Source organism: Phragmites australis, chromosome 6 (assembly GCF_958298935.1).
Source record: "Phragmites australis chromosome 6, lpPhrAust1.1, whole genome shotgun sequence".
NCBI classification, from domain to species: Eukaryota; Viridiplantae; Streptophyta; class Magnoliopsida; order Poales; family Poaceae; genus Phragmites; species Phragmites australis.
Genome location: NC_084926.1, coordinates 45,443,767 through 45,458,846, shown reverse-complemented (window position 1 = coordinate 45,458,846; position 15,080 = coordinate 45,443,767). Strand labels below are relative to the sequence as shown.

The following is a 15,080-nucleotide window of genomic DNA, read 5'->3' as shown; positions in this document are numbered from 1 at the left end:
ATTTCCTGTTCTCCCTGGGCTTAAGCAGGTCTCCCTTGGCATGAGGACCGAAGCAATCCAAGGTTAACTACGTAGTCCAACAAATTTAGATTTAAAAAGGCAGCACGCAAAGCCCGTTTATATTATTTGGCGCTCGCGCTAGCTGTGGGTTCTGGAATTTAGAATTTAGAATTTAGATGGCCCCTGTGCTGTGGTGTGCGCGTGTGTCACACAAAGTAGCTACTCCCGAATGCAATGCAGCGTGAGGGTGCAACTAGGAGGAGATCGAGGAGTTATATAAGCAAGGTACCAGGGAGCAGGGAATGCTTAGGTCACCCATCGATTGCCTGCTTGGAAAATCGGCAGCCAGCTCCACCGATCAATATACATACATATATAGTTGGTCAGCTGCGCTCATATATACATCGATCCATCCATCCATCTGCATGCCATGCAGCGTCAGGGTGCAGTGGCGATGAAGAAGAGGCTGCTCGCCTTGTTGGCGGTGGTCACCGCGTTTGCCGCCGCGGCGGAGGCGACGGGCCCGGCCAGCACGGTGGTCGCCGGCATGGTGTTCTGCGACCAGTGCAAGGACGGCGCCCGCGGCCTCTTCGACTACCCGCTCTACGGTATGATTGCTAATTCTGATTGTTAAGGAGGCTGCCGGTCAACTAACTGCTCGTGCTCTGCTCACCTACGCCCATCCATCCATGCTCTTGCTTCTGCCCACCTAACACGCATCACGAGCTAGACGTGCATGCATTCGCATTCACAGAGTAGATCGATCATCCAACAAGCAATGCACAGCTGCATCTTCATCATGCAATGCACGATCCAAACAAACAATATACATAATGCACGGCACGGCACGGCACGCAGGCGCGCGGGTGGCGATCCAGTGCGGCGGCGGCGACACCCCTCTGACGGTGCGGGAGAGCAACACCAACTGGTTCGGCGGCTTCTCCATCCGCATGGACGGCTCCCCCGACATGAACCGATGCACCGCCCGCGTCGTCCAGGGCACCGGCCACTGCGGCGCCGCTGCCTCCGGCGCGCCGCGGGAGCTCACCCTCGCCTTCCGGATGCTCGGCCTCGCGCTCTACACCGTGCCGCCACTTTTGTCGCAGCCAGAGGAGGCCATGGACATGTGCCCAGGACACGAGAGGCAGAGGCGCCCTCCCTCTCTTTTTTCTCCCCCTTTGGCGCCCACGCCCGCGCCGGCTCCTCCGCTTCCCACGCCCTTCTGGCGCCGCAGACCAAGACGGCTGCCGCCCATCTGGCGCCGGCCGCCGACGTTGCCGCAGGAGCAGCCCCAGCCCCAGCCCAGTTCCAGACCGGTGCCGCCACCAGCGGCGTCGGCCTGCACCTACGAGTACGTACTCTACTAATGCTTGATGCGTATACAGCTAGCTAGATAACTCCTGTATTGGTATTGCGTTGATCGATGGATGGAATGGTGAATGACAATAATTTAAATTGGCAGCAAGTGGGCGGCGCCTGAGCACAGTTGCCACTGGAAGGTGGTGACCCCGAACACGACGGTGGCGATGGCGTTCGGACCCCTGGCGGGTCAGAGGTACGGGTCGGAGCTGACGCTGCGGGAGGCGCTGGAGGGGCGCGGGGACATGTACCGGACGCTGCTCCGGGAGGCGACGGCGGCGCTGCTGAACGCATACTACAACGCCCCCGGGGGGGCCTTCCTGTACCCGACGACGGCCAGCGTGATCGACCACATGAACGGCGCGCTCCTGAGCTCGACGCAGAGGGTGCTGATCGAGGGCGCGCGCTTCCGCAGGGCCAACGGAGGCGGCGGCGGACCAGACGGACGGACAAGGCTGCCATGCGACTTGGCGCCCTGCGCTCCGGCCCGACGCTAGCTACGATCCAGGACTCGCTGCTTATTGATCGTGCATGATTCTCCCTGCCGCCCGCATGCATCACTCACTAGCTTCCTAATTGCTTTGCTTTGCTTTGGTTACTCCAAAAAGTCCCCTTGTGTCACACTTGATTGACTTTCTTAACCGATGAGATGATGATTTGTTTACTGATTGGACTGCCATGCATTGCAAATTGCATACTCCTCGATCAACCATCTGTAGTCTTAGCGTGGTAGTGGAGGCGTGATGGTCATTCATTCATTCAGCATTGGATATGTAAGTAGCCGCAGATCGGGCAGAGCACGAGGTCGTTCTCGTTGCACTCGCCGCACCGCGCCACCATCGCCATCGCCCCGCCCTGTAGGGAGACGGAGACGGCGACCTTGCGGCTCCCGGAGCAGTCGAAGCAAGGGCAGGAACCTCATGCCCCCGCAGCAACAGCCAAGGCCGCACCTGTTTTGGTTTTTCTTTCCTTGCAGTGGGCCGGGATGGGTTTTCAAGTTAAAATTTTCTTATAAAATATATCATTTATAGTTATAAAATATATAGTGTAAAATTATTTTAAATATAAATCTTATTATATATTTTTTATGCGCTAGACATTTTTATAATTTAACTAAATATTAGTGAAAGTATATAAATTTTGACTATTTCTAAACGGAGGAAGTAGGAGAGGAGGAGTACAGGATGCCTCTGATCGATCCCACCTTATGCATAGCTAGCGCGCGGATGAGAACGAAGATGAGATAGCCAGCTGCCAATAATGGGTTCTCTCGGAAGAAGCAGCAGCAGCAGCGACAAGGGGGAGACAGCGATACCGACGGTGGATGCGGAGGAGGCATGCGCGCTCCTCAGCTCCGGTCACCAGTATCTCGATGTCAGGTATATATGCTAGCTTCTTCTTCTTCTTCTAGCTGCGATGCCATATATCTGCTCCAAGCCGGAGCCGGCCCGGCTGTTAATGATCATCATCAAGTACGCGCTGTACCTTGGATGCTCAGGATGTGGGAGGACTTTGACAAGGGCCATGTCGCCGCGGCTCGAAATGTTCCCTACTACCTCTCCGTTTCTCCACACGGTACATACTATATATACCTACAGCAGTAGAGTTCATCACTCACTGATCAGTCACAGCCATCTTACTAATTGATCGATTGGTTGATTTGGTTCTGACGATCGATTATATTCTCTTCTTGCTGCTAATTTCTATATTTCGTTCCAACTTCCAAGGGACGGAGAAGAATCCCCACTTTGTGGAGCACGTTGCCGCGCTCTATGGCAAGGACGACCGATTCATCGTGGTACTACGTACGTATATAATTTCATTCATTCATTAATCATAATATATACAGGAGTATATATCCTTCTATATGATTAATTCCTTAATTTACAAACATGCATGCATCACCGATACGATCCGATATCGTATATATTTCTCTGAATATATAGTAATCCATTACCACTTGAGACCTTAAATCTCTGATTCGAGCTGCTCTACCTGCATGTTTCTGATCGATTATATATATTACCACGCACGCAGGGTTGCCGCTCTGGCAGTCGGTCCAAGCTCGCCACTGCAGACCTTCTCAACGCGGTACTACTCTACTGCTACCTTTACTTGAAACAATAACTCTACTTCAACTCAGGTTGCTATGGAAAAAGAGACAATTGATATGCAACTATATATACGCAAGTATGTAGGGGCAAAAACTTCTTCATAGTCGATTCCTTGCCGCTGCTGCACGTAGTCTAGTTTTGTGTTTGACTACCTTCCCCTCTGAATCTTTCTTCAGTTTGTAAACCCATATTAAGTCGATGGGTTTGTGCCCAGCCGGCAGCTCCGTCAGTGACCATGTCTTGTTCTTCTCAATTGAGGCAATCTCCTGGTCCATTGCCTCAACCCATTGCTTCTCTCTGTCAGCTTCAGAAAAGGATACAGTGCAGTGTCCTCCATTTCAACCTGCAGCAGCTCCGATTCTCCAGCGGCAGGTGTATTTCTTCCTTCTCTTCATAGGTTTCAGCAAGCTAGAGATCAAAACCCCCTTTGTGTATGGAGGGCTCCAACTTGCCGGAGAGAGTGGCGACGCCGGCACTGCGCGCGCCAGCTGATACCGGCGTGGTAGGTGGCGACCTTGGCACCTCTGTGGAGTGATGGGAGCGCACAAGTATGCGTGCACAAGTTGGAGCCGCTCCTCGGCCTGATGCCAGGTCGCATGCAAGCACACCGGCTCACTTGTTGTCTCCATCGACACCTTGTTGCCGGCCTGATGGAGCGATGGGTTTATGTAAAAGGAAAGAGAAAGGCCCAAAAGTCAAGCCGTCAACTAAGGTACCTTTATTTCTTTCAGCTTTTATAATTAAAAACTGAAACAAAGATAGTTCTTTGTAATAGCTTTTTATAATTTGTTTGGTGGATCTTAGAAATCTAAAAAGTTGATTTTACTAAGTTTTTTTTTTCCGTTTTACTGAATTGATTTTTTTTTTTATATATTTACAATTTAAAATATTTTTATAATTTAATTTTTTACGATTCATAATTTATAAACTGTTTTTTAAATCACAGCTAAAACAAGTAGATCCTAAGTATGCACCCGTAGACTTTTGCGTGAAAAGCATTCTTCCGTCCGCCTAGGCAGCGGTGAAGCATAATTGGTACAATGCTCCATTTAAGAAAGAAAGATCACGTAGTACTCTGACAGCATAATTTATTTATTTTTGGCAAGCTACCCCGTGAGGCGTGTGGACGTGTGGTCTATGAAAACCCAATACATACATTATCGCATGCTTCTGATCACAGAAAATCAGAGGAGCAGGATGACATCATCAATTGCATCATATCCTTGTGGAAATGAATCTATATGCGGGGCCAGTCTGTGCTTCCTACAGGAACAGTATTTTATTGGTGAGGGAATGAGATAAAAGAAGCTGCCAATACCATGCCAGAAAAGTAGGAGAAGCAACAAAAGAAGCAGAGCAGAGCAGGCTCCTCCCACGATCTAGCTACTCCTTTCTTTCTCTCATCTTGTGGGTCGGTCATGGCGCCTCCTCCCCACGAGAGCGACGGCAGCAGCCCGGCAGCAGAAATACCGGCGGTGGTGACGGCGGACGTGACGGCGGCGAGGGATCTTGTCACCTCTGCCGGCCACCGCTACCTGGATGTCAGGTCAGGTCCATTACATTTGGTTGCTCAATCAATTATGCCGGTGTCAGTTACATGCATCAACATACTTAAGCTTAAGTTTGTCAATTGATGTGATTTGTAATTCATTCCATTGTAGGACGGAGGAGGAATTGAGCAAGGGGCATCTGGAGAACACTCTCAATGTGCCCTATATGTTCATCACCCCGCAAGGCAAGCAATCAGTTCACTGATAGTACCTAGCTAAATACTCTCTATCTCAAATATAAGTTCATTACAACATCGATACCAACGATCTTACCTAAGTAGCACGACGTAGCTAACATGCGCATATGTAATGCACGAGCAAGCAGGGCGGATGAAGAATCCTGCGTTCGTGGAGCGGGTTGCGTCGCTCTTCACCAAACAGGAACACGTCGTTGTGGTACGTCACCGGCCGTCGCCTTTATCTCTCTCTCTCTCTCTTAATCCGTTTCCAATTGTTGGACGATTTTGATTAGAGTTTTTTTAACCCTTTTTGGGAGGTACTAAAAATTATAACTAGAGATGTACTAAAATTTGATTTTTTAAAACAATAACAATTTAATGAAATTTTGAAAAGATTATGTGTATTTTTTAAAAAGTGTAAAAACAGTACCATGTCGGTAATTGGCCTACCAACAAGCACCTATCGACAATTAATTTGCCAACATACTTTTATTCCCAAAGGAGCCCACATGTGTCTAACCACCGGTCAGCAAATCATGATAGGATACTATTTTTGTAATTTTTAAAAAATACATATTATTTTGCATTTTTTCATTAAATTAATATTACTTTAAAAAAACTCCTAAATTGGGTACTAGATATTAAATTTCGGTAACACCGACGGTATAATTTGATGGTACCTCATTGACAATAGAACACACTCCTCTGATTAACTAGTATTCATTCGATCGAGCAGGGGTGCCAAAGCGGCAAGAGATCCGAGCTGGCATGTATTGATCTCCAAGCAGCAGTATGTTATCTTTCTACTCTTGATCCGCTACTTTCCTCTCTGTATATACGTACGTCTATGTTCCTTGTCCATGCTCGATGTCGATGCCTCTCTGTATATACGTCTATATATGACGATTATATATACAGTTTGCGAGCAGTTAACAGCAGCTCCAATATAGAGGGCATAATGTTTGCATCTGTGATCGATCTTATCCGCATGCCTGCAGGGATTCAAGAACGTGAAGAACATGGGAGGTGGCTACATCGCCTGGGTGGACAATGGCTTCCCCGTCCACATCCCCGATGACAAGCAGGCCACACCCACACCCAACGCCTGAATGAATCCAGTGCCTGCAATTCATCTACTCTTCTGCTCCTGTGTCAAAATAAACGCAAGGGAATGCAACACCCATATATTAGTATTGTCCTGCTACTGTCTGAATCTGTATGCAACACCCATCAGTCATTGTGGTGATACTGTATCAATAATATGTACCTGAATAAATCACCATCTTACATTTTCGTTTCTACAATTATATTATTTTCAGAAGACAGCAACTAGTTAGTACTGCATTTGGAGATCATCAGTGGCATGTCTGCGCTTGCTCATGTATCAGCTCACAAATGACGGCAAAGAAATGCTCCAACTGACACCAAGCTAATGCGCTGATGCACCCATGCATTCCATCAGTCAGATATTTAGCTACACGCAACTGGAAGTATTCCACCCCATGTCTTTCAGTCTTTCCCTGCACAGATGATCAAGTCCTTGATAGTTTCACATAGGAAACCAATTGTCTGTGTTCAACTAATTTAATCCGTCATCCGTACACAACGGTATGCAGGGAGAATAAACTATACTCTCTCCGTTTTGCAACGTGTCGTTTCGTTTTAGTATCAAACATAGCTCAAAACACATCTTTAACTAGTATTTTTTATATAATATTTATAGAATATAGCAAAGTAATATTATTATAAAACCACTTTTAAAACAAATCTATCCGTATCATTTTTAAATATCCAAATTTAATATATAAAGAGTAATTTATAACTTAAATTTAAAAATATTAATTACACGTAACCAAAGCAACACTTATACGTGACCGAAGAATATAATAAATACCAAAACAACTCATACTGATAGGTAACTTTATGCTAATGTCTCCTCAAGTTCTGTTGCAGATAGACATGTAATAATGCTACTAACCGGCTACTGTTGGCTCTTAGCATTTATCACTTCATAATACACCCTCTGAACTTTTCGATGAGGGGCTTGACGCCCAAGTAGTCCTCCTCCTAGTTGTCGTTATGGTCATCCTCCTCTTTGCCCTCCTTGCAAAATAATATTATGAGTATTTTAAACTTATATTTATATCATAACTAATTTTCTAACAATTAGATCTATACGATTACAAATTTTTAAAATTAAATTTTATTCTATCATAAATCTTTTAAAATTAAATTCAAGTTACGATGACATATGTCTGATTTACAATGATAGTAATATAAAATATAATTAAAAAATTATAATAATATATTTTAAATATTGAATTTGTAATAACATACTTCAAAACTATAATATTTATAAGGAGCCACAAATAAGACCATTAGTGCCCCCAACCAATCTCATTATTCTTCTCCTCTTTCAATCAAGGGATATTCTGGTCCACAAATCCATCCTACTATCTTTCTCTCGATCTCGATCTCGAAGAGGAGGAGGAGAGGATTTCGATTTCGATTTCTAGGGTTTGGTTGTTCATCGCTTCTTCCCTTCCCAAATCCCACGTCGGCAGAATCAGAAGCATAATAATCGTCTCGCTATGATCCCCAACTCGTCCTCGCCTTCCCCCTTCCTCTGAATTCGCCTCGCAATCGAATTCGGATTCGATTGAACAGATCCACCACCACGAGCACGCGCCTGCATACTATGGTGCACACCCCGCGCCGCCCATCGCCGTCGTCTTCTTCCTCGCCGATGCTACACAAGAACCTCCGCGCGCTCGGCCCTGGCTTGAATCCCTTCGCTCCCTTCGGCATGGGCAACTACTCCTCTCCTTCCTCCCGCTAATCATCTCCTCCTCTCAATCTCCCGTTTGCTGCTGCTCATCATTATAAGCGATTTCCGACTCCGGCTTCTCCCTCCTCCCTCTCTGGTGCGTGCCCCTTTTGCTTGCTTGATTGCTTTGGATCTAAGGCCGGCTCGCCTGATCTTCCCAAGACCCCACGCCGAGTGCAAGACTAGCATGGTGCAGGTGCGCAGGTCGCTCAGCATGAGCCGGCTGCGGAGCAGCCACGATGCTGATGACCGCGGCTGGAACCTGCTCCATGTCGCCGCTCGCAAGGGAGACCTCAAGGAGGTATTATCATGCATGCATACTCTTTCTTGTTTTCATTTCATAATTTCTGTACAACTGCTATTGCCTAGTTCGCAGCTTCTCATCAACTGACTGCACTAGTATTCATTGTTTGGCAAAGCAACTATGATTTATATGATTGAAATGATAAGAATCCAAGGTATATACATATGTTTCCACAGCAAAGCGAATACATGACTACATGAGTAGTAATGTAATTTAAAATAGGCGGCAAGCTGGAAATACTGAGAACATGAATAGATTTCAGCAGCCTAGCAGATACAGATCGCAACATACATTACTTGGGCTGCTGCGTGCACACATCATACATGAGCACATACATTCGTGTTAAGATAATCAGGGCTTCATTATATCATGATTTCGCCTTAGCGCACCGTAGCTAAGGAAAAAAAAAAAGAGAGCAAAAACTAGTCTCAGATTTTCAGTTGATGTATCCAAACAAATTACTCCTAGCTCTGGAAGATTATCCCATATAGAATCTGAAACGCTTGTCTAGCTAATATGCAAGCCTTCATCTGTTACTTGTTATAACATATTGATCGTTTGGATCCTCATTTCTTGCTCCTCTCAGTTCTTTTGAGAGCATTCATCCGTGACTGGCTGTACATATTGATCGCTCTTGTTCTCATTCCTTGATGCTATGTTATTGTTAGCATTGTCTAGCAATAAACTAAACACTAGATGGATGAATATTTAAGAATTGGCATATATTCACTCAAAATTTAATACTTTTTTAGTTCTTTAGATTGACATTGATCCTAGGCCATCTTTTAGTTCAGGTTTTCTCTCTTTTTCTATTGTTAGTACCTTGCAGAATGTTAAGTGTGGTATTTTCTTTCTTGCTAGGTCCGACGTCTCCTGGATGAGGGGATGGACGTCAATGGACCTACATGGGGACCGAAATCACCTGGTGCTACTGCACTCCATCTGGCTGCTCAAGGCGGGCATGTTAAAATCATGGATGAATTACTGGAGCGTGGTGCAAATATTGATGCTCGAACAAAAGGGGCTTGTGGCTGTAAGTTCACACTTCCTCAGAGTCGTTGCCTGCTTTTTTTAGAGAGTAGAGTTTTAATGTATGTGTATTTGCTGAAGTCATTCGTCATATTGTTTTAGTAGTTAATGCCATTGTATGCGCATACTTTCCATCATGTGCTGTCTGGCTTGTTGCTGTTGATATGCATCTGCTTAGTTGCCCTTCCATCTAGTAATCTGCTGTTAATATGCATCTAGTTTACAAATCTGCAATAGCGAGGCCTTGCTTATTCTGGACCTAAACTTCACTCATTTATAATCAGAAAATTTATGTGAATGATGTACATGTATGGTTTCCATTCATATCTGGAATAAATCATTTGTTGATTCAATTCTATGCTCTCCTACTTCCGTAGTGGTTGAAAATCATTAAAACATGCTTACAAAATAACAATATGAGTGAACTTGCTTTTGTCTTGGGAGTTTCATGCCTTCTTTTTTGGTTCAATCCAGGGACACCTGTACACATTGCTGCCAAGGAAAGAAACAAGAAGGCTGTGAGATTCCTGATTGAGAATGGTGCATTCCTGCCTCCAGAGATGAATGATCACAGGTTCAATCCTCCCCTCCATTACTGCTCTGGGTTAGAATGGGCATATGAGATGAAACGCGTGCAAGATGAAAGCAACTCGGCTGGTGAAACTTCCTTGAGCTCGGAGAACTAGAGGGAGGCAAGTGCACTTTGACAGTTTCCAAACATGGAGGAGGTACATCATGCTGTTTGGTAATGCTGGAACTGGATTTATAATATCATGTTGTAGCGCGTGGTGTCACGAGCATATGTCCTGAAGTCGCTACCATGTTGTGTTGGTAACCAACATTGCGTGTCCTCTGCTACATGGATATTTTGATTCCATATGCTCTGCTGGAAGGGTCCTGGTGCTATGTATGTTACTGCATTGTACTCTGCTACGTTGGTACAAATGGCCTCCGCTACACATTTTAATATGTGAGTGAACATATTAATTCAAGTAAATCATAGGGTGTTGGGTGTTTCTCTCTCTTGTGCTGGCGATGGCTTGCAGTCAGCGCGATTGGTTTCTTGTTCGTGAAAACTGATGTTTTATCTGTCTGCCCAACCGAAGCTAATGAAACAATAGCAGTGTCTGTTCTTCAATGAATGGTCCTGCAGTATGCATCATATGTTGCCTTTGCTTGTCGTCCGCATCATATGCGTCGATTAACGTTGTACATAAGCATATATTCCTTGCTCATGCATGTCGTCCGATCGATATGTGAGCTCAATTTCTCTGCTGCTCCGTTCACGATGCAGCGACGCTGCATTTTGGACAAAGACGCAGCTGGCAGCTTTAGCCACTAGTTTCTTTTTAAGGTTTAAATCATACTCCTGTCAAACCACAAAACTACGAGAAGTGTTTTAAAAACAAGGTATCAATGATCTAAATAGTAGATGCATGCTTAGGGCAAGTATATTGGTGTCGTTTTATAATCTGCCTTATGTATTGATCTATAGTTTTGAAATGATTCAACAATCAACTCATTTCAGGGATTGTCTTTTCAGTTGTCTCGTAATAATTTCTTAATTTATGTATGGAATAAATAAATATTGTGAGTTGTATAGCAATGACATCCCGTACAATGATGTTGAAAGAGTTTTATAGTCTTAAGTTTTAGCTGATTGGCCAGCGACAAGTGGAGTTATCATTTTTTCCAATTGCAAGGATAACACACGCATACACACATCACTACACATGCGCATCACACTTGCGATTGTAAGGATAACGTCATGCACTGGCACCATTTCACCGTGTACCCCTAGTCCCCTATCACAAATATAAATAAAACCGCTATAAGCGTATAAATTATGGACTTCAGAATTTAAAACCAAATTAATGGAGTCATACCCTTACGGGCGTCTCCACCACCATTGGTTCGCACCGTGGAAGTGCAATTCTGCAACAAATACCGCAACCCATCACACCAATATAATACTAGACAACAACTGGGAAAACAAAATCGATAATGGATCCATAGTACATCGCAAAGCAATAGTAATAGGGAAGGTCGGAGGCAAATAGTCTCCATCGCCTTCATCCTGCTCTATATACTGACTGCATCTTCAATTGCTTCGTCCACCAGATGCGGTTCCTCGTCGGCATGGTCTGCTCCTCCTCCGGCCCCACCCTCACACTCTTCGCCGTCAAGACACGCTTTGTCATCATAGAATACTACTCTAAAAAATTAATCTAACGGTACCAATTTTGTATAACAAAATCCATATATTGTTAGACTAATTGTTCATCAAAGATTAAGATGTTTGAATCTTGTAATACGTGCGCGGTAATTAAGGAGCTCAACAGCAATTAACAAGAGAAGCAAATAAGCTTAGATAGCGACTCGGGAGCTGTAGTAATATGACGATGACGACGACGGAAATATGCACTGCTCCGTGAGCCAATTCGTTCTCACAGGAAAACCTAAAAACTGATGAGAACTCTAGCAATAGGCAGGCAGGCTGGGTCAATGCACCGCAGCTACAGACATATTATTCAGGTTCCATTGCTTCCTGTTCTGGCTGGTTGGCATGATGTGCTATTGTTTTCACTACCACTCCCACAATCGCTGGGAGCAAGATATATACCAGCACATCTATACTAACCACTAGTTATAACAACAGCACCACATTCATATAAACTAGCAGGTAGCAGCAAGCTCGAGGAGACATGAAGAGTGCATTTCTGACCGAAACAAGAAGCAATCACTACTCTATTCATCCAAATCACACCCTCAATTACATCGTTGAAACTATCTAGTCTCATGGTTAATGCTAACACCACATTCAAAAGCAAGCAATACACCAGGGGCCAAAGGTACCAAAGGCATGCATCCATCCTGTAAACATAAACTACTGCAGTGATACATAAGCACAGCTGCCGAAGCAAAGTTTTGATATAACCAAGACGTTGGCCAGATAACAGTGTGCATGATCCTCTGGATAGATCTACCGCCTCACAGGAGGTGCACCACCCCGTCCAACGGGTCCGCCACCACGACCAGCAGCAGTCTACACCAATTGGTAGGGTTTAGGTAAGTACAAGTACAGATAACACAATGGGCAGATACACACAAATAGGATCAGATGTGTGCGTGTATGTACTAAGTTCATGCAAATCACAGCAATACATGGATGCGTATGGTTGGACATCCAACCATTTACAGTTTAAGTGCACACATTAAAAAACGTTCTCTCCCAACATACTTCAGATCCCCACGCACGTAGATATCAATTGCTAAAGGAAAACACATCAGATTACAGCTAGTAAATGTGATCTATGAATGAGGCTGTGTGCTTTATAATCCCAAGTTACAAGTCAAAACAGTTTATACTCTTTCTTGTGCAAATTTAGGTATTATACATGCACTAGTCACATTATGATATTCATGTATACTTTCACTATCAGTACAAAGGAATTAATGGGACAGCTGTAACATTTAAACTCCCAACTATTCCGGAATTTTACGGTGTATGATTGTATATACTCCGATTTTTTTTTTCTGCAGAGGAAGATTTCAAGATCCAAATAATGAAAACAAACGGTAATTTTCAACAAACTCTATAGTTCTTTTCTGTAACAGTATAAATCCATAAGGTCCAGTGAAAATAAAAATCAAGGGTACCACTACCTATCTTGGACCAAAGGTGATAATGCAACAGGCAACTAGCAAACGGTAATTGAAGATGAAACATAGAAAACATGCGTGTCTTAAAGTTGACATGAGTGCAATTACAGGAGGTACATATTCTTATGTGACTAAGTGTGGGACTTGTAGGCAAGTCCCAGGATCTCAGCTGCCTAAGGGGCCAGATGAGGGGAAGGATTTTAAGAACATTATATAACCTCTCACACTATTTTTAGCAAGAACATATCTGAAGTTGCTAGCTTTGGTGAAATGAACAAGGAGTGAGTGAAAGAACAACATTACATAGGTCTCCCACTGTTGTGACATGAAAGCACTGCTGCAGTGCGGTGTTACAAAAGGACGGGGCTTGAGCAAAACCATCAAGGGCCTGTATAGGGAGGACAGCTCTAGGATTTTCTGGGGGATAGTACGATCTAAGAATTTGGATCCAGTCCCCCAATCCAGATAGGGACTAGGATTTCTTACTATTTAGATACCATAGCATGTATTGAACCAACTATCAATAGTTCCATCTGAATAGAAATTGAAATTATTTGTTCCAGGCGTGAATGTTTTCCAATTGAAATTTATTCAGTTACTGAACGAATCAAATCCATTCAGAATAAAAGCGTAGTTAGTATGATAAAGCAAGCAGCCATTACCCGAGCACGCATCGCGACAGCACGTCCACGGCCGACCCCAATAGCTGAGCCTTTACCCTGCAGGAGAGGCAAAGAGAGGAGCAATTAACAATCAATCAATCATGTAATGTAATGCAGTGCAATGTACTTTTCTATCTGAATCAAATTTCTGCAGCATAAATAAAAGAAAAGAAACACATGTAGCGATACAAACAAGGAGTAGCCTTTTACCCTAATCCTGGCCTCGAGGCGCTTGAACATGGGAGCGTTCTTGAGCATGTCGGGTATGATCATGAACCTAACTCTGCTACCCCTGATGAAGACGTGCTCCAGCTGCGAAACTTTGCCGTCCTACCATGCATTATTAGGAAGCAAAAATCAACCACGGAGACGGCGATCCCAAGTGGAGAAGGAAGCTACGAAAGAAGCTGCGGACCTTAGCCGTGAAGGTGATGTTTTCGAGCTGGCAGTTCCAGTTGTCCTCGCACTCGACCATGGAGCCGCGGTACACCTCGCCGGTCTTGAGCTCGACCGTCACCACGTGCCCCGCCGCCTCGTGCAGCAGCTTCACCGGGATCCCCAGGCTGCGGCTCATCTTCCCCCTCCTCGAGCTCCGTTGCCTGGAGAAAAGAAAGGCCTCCCGTAGCTCGCGAGGAAGGAGAAGTGGCGGCAGCGAGCTAGAGCCGGAGGGAAGAAGGGGAGGAAAGGGGAGGCGGCGGTGCGGCGAGGGTTGGGGTCAGCGTGTAGGTTTGCTTTGCTTTGGATCCCATGGGTTGGTCTGGGCTGGGCTGGGCTGGTCCGGCTCCGATTTAGACGCTACTACTTCCAGCCCAGCCCAGCCCAAAACTCACCTACTCTTCTTTCTCTACACACCTTCAGCCCATCTTCTTTTGTCTTTTTTTTTTATTGCAAATAACCTGCAAGTCCCTTCATATTGCAAATACCCTCTACAAGTAAAATGGGTAAAATAGTTGTATTTAACACCTCATAAGTCAAATCCTCATGTAAAATCCCCTCTTATGTTCTAATTTGATGCCATGCCAGCATCTTTGACGTCAGATGGTCTATGTAGGCTACCAACGTGGAAAGGCAAAGTGGTCTCTGCCTGCACGAATTCACTTTTCTTCGTCTCATACTTAACTTCAAAATTGCAGGTATCACAAATTTCTTTTAGTGCTCATTTTTAAATTTAGAGAATATGAAACTTTAATATTACTAGCTCTTTTTTATTTGTCGTTTAGGACATTGACATGATGTCTAATACACATGTTTTAATATTACTGTTTACATTTATTTTAGTGAAATTGGTTAAACATATAATTGTATGAAAGTATCTTTTACGGTGAATCCACTCATATCATTTGCATGTCTCGAATCATTGCGATTTTGTGTGTATTAATAGTCAAAGTTTTTA

At 44.4% G+C, this 15,080-nt stretch overlaps 4 protein-coding genes across 4 annotated transcripts; 3 read left to right on the top strand and 1 right to left on the bottom strand.

Moving 5' to 3' along the window:
* Nucleotides 1-454: 454 nt before the first annotated feature.
* Nucleotides 455-1,874, top strand: LOC133923280 (uncharacterized). The gene is made up of 3 exons (XM_062368682.1): nucleotides 455-608; nucleotides 859-1,351; nucleotides 1,463-1,874. The coding sequence occupies exons 1-3, from the start codon at nucleotides 455-457 to the stop codon at nucleotides 1,854-1,856; spliced, it is 1,041 nt and encodes a 346-aa protein (XP_062224666.1). The 3' UTR covers nucleotides 1,857-1,874.
* A 745-nt stretch (nucleotides 1,875-2,619) lies between these two features.
* Nucleotides 2,620-6,506, top strand: LOC133923279 (uncharacterized). Its single transcript, XM_062368681.1, has 9 exons — nucleotides 2,620-2,738; nucleotides 2,858-2,934; nucleotides 3,087-3,157; nucleotides 3,397-3,450; nucleotides 4,808-5,019; nucleotides 5,135-5,208; nucleotides 5,349-5,419; nucleotides 5,939-5,992; nucleotides 6,201-6,506. Exons 1-9 carry the CDS (start codon nucleotides 2,620-2,622, stop codon nucleotides 6,309-6,311), a joined length of 843 nt encoding a protein of 280 aa, XP_062224665.1. The 3' UTR covers nucleotides 6,312-6,506.
* A 1,071-nt stretch (nucleotides 6,507-7,577) lies between these two features.
* LOC133922886 (phytochrome-interacting ankyrin-repeat protein 2-like) lies at nucleotides 7,578-10,380 on the top strand. The gene is made up of 3 exons (XM_062368414.1): nucleotides 7,578-8,330; nucleotides 9,195-9,366; nucleotides 9,837-10,380. Exons 1-3 carry the CDS (start codon nucleotides 8,217-8,219, stop codon nucleotides 10,046-10,048), a joined length of 498 nt encoding a protein of 165 aa, XP_062224398.1. The 5' UTR covers nucleotides 7,578-8,216; the 3' UTR covers nucleotides 10,049-10,380.
* Nucleotides 10,381-12,079: 1,699 nt separating this feature from the next.
* Nucleotides 12,080-14,425, bottom strand: LOC133922885 (small nuclear ribonucleoprotein SmD3b-like). The gene is made up of 4 exons (XM_062368413.1): nucleotides 14,103-14,425; nucleotides 13,898-14,017; nucleotides 13,688-13,744; nucleotides 12,080-12,408 (listed from the first exon to the last, which is right to left on the bottom strand). The coding sequence occupies exons 1-4, from the start codon at nucleotides 14,259-14,261 to the stop codon at nucleotides 12,346-12,348; spliced, it is 399 nt and encodes a 132-aa protein (XP_062224397.1). The 5' UTR covers nucleotides 14,262-14,425; the 3' UTR covers nucleotides 12,080-12,345.
* Nucleotides 14,426-15,080: the final 655 nt, after the last annotated feature.

What these genes read in the sequence shown, in the direction of transcription:
- LOC133922886 (XM_062368414.1), top strand. Translation starts at nt 8,217, where the DNA reads ATGGTGCAGGTGCGCAGGTCGCTCAGCATGAGCCGGCTGCGGAGCAGC. An exon ending in GCAAGGGAGACCTCAAGGAG is followed by an intron (nt 8,331 to 9,194) that starts GTATTATCATGC and finishes CTTTCTTGCTAG; the next exon opens with GTCCGACGTCTCCTGGATGA. An exon ending in AACAAAAGGGGCTTGTGGCT is followed by an intron (nt 9,367 to 9,836) that starts GTAAGTTCACAC and finishes GGTTCAATCCAG; the next exon opens with GGACACCTGTACACATTGCT.
- LOC133923280 (XM_062368682.1), top strand. Translation starts at nt 455, where the DNA reads ATGAAGAAGAGGCTGCTCGCCTTGTTGGCGGTGGTCACCGCGTTTGCC. An exon ending in CTTCGACTACCCGCTCTACG is followed by an intron (nt 609 to 858) that starts GTATGATTGCTA and finishes CACGGCACGCAG; the next exon opens with GCGCGCGGGTGGCGATCCAG. An exon ending in GCGTCGGCCTGCACCTACGA is followed by an intron (nt 1,352 to 1,462) that starts GTACGTACTCTA and finishes TTAAATTGGCAG; the next exon opens with CAAGTGGGCGGCGCCTGAGC.
- LOC133922885 (XM_062368413.1), bottom strand. Translation starts at nt 14,261, where the DNA reads ATGAGCCGCAGCCTGGGGATCCCGGTGAAGCTGCTGCACGAGGCGGCG. An exon ending in GCCTCGAGGCCAGGATTAGG is followed by an intron (nt 13,745 to 13,897) that starts GTAAAAGGCTAC and finishes CCTCTCCTGCAG; the next exon opens with GGTAAAGGCTCAGCTATTGG. An exon ending in CTGTCGCGATGCGTGCTCGG is followed by an intron (nt 12,409 to 13,687) that starts GTAATGGCTGCT and finishes CAATTGGTGTAG; the next exon opens with ACTGCTGCTGGTCGTGGTGG.
- LOC133923279 (XM_062368681.1), top strand. Translation starts at nt 2,620, where the DNA reads ATGGGTTCTCTCGGAAGAAGCAGCAGCAGCAGCGACAAGGGGGAGACA. An exon ending in CACCAGTATCTCGATGTCAG is followed by an intron (nt 2,739 to 2,857) that starts GTATATATGCTA and finishes TTGGATGCTCAG; the next exon opens with GATGTGGGAGGACTTTGACA. An exon ending in CACCGCTACCTGGATGTCAG is followed by an intron (nt 5,020 to 5,134) that starts GTCAGGTCCATT and finishes ATTCCATTGTAG; the next exon opens with GACGGAGGAGGAATTGAGCA.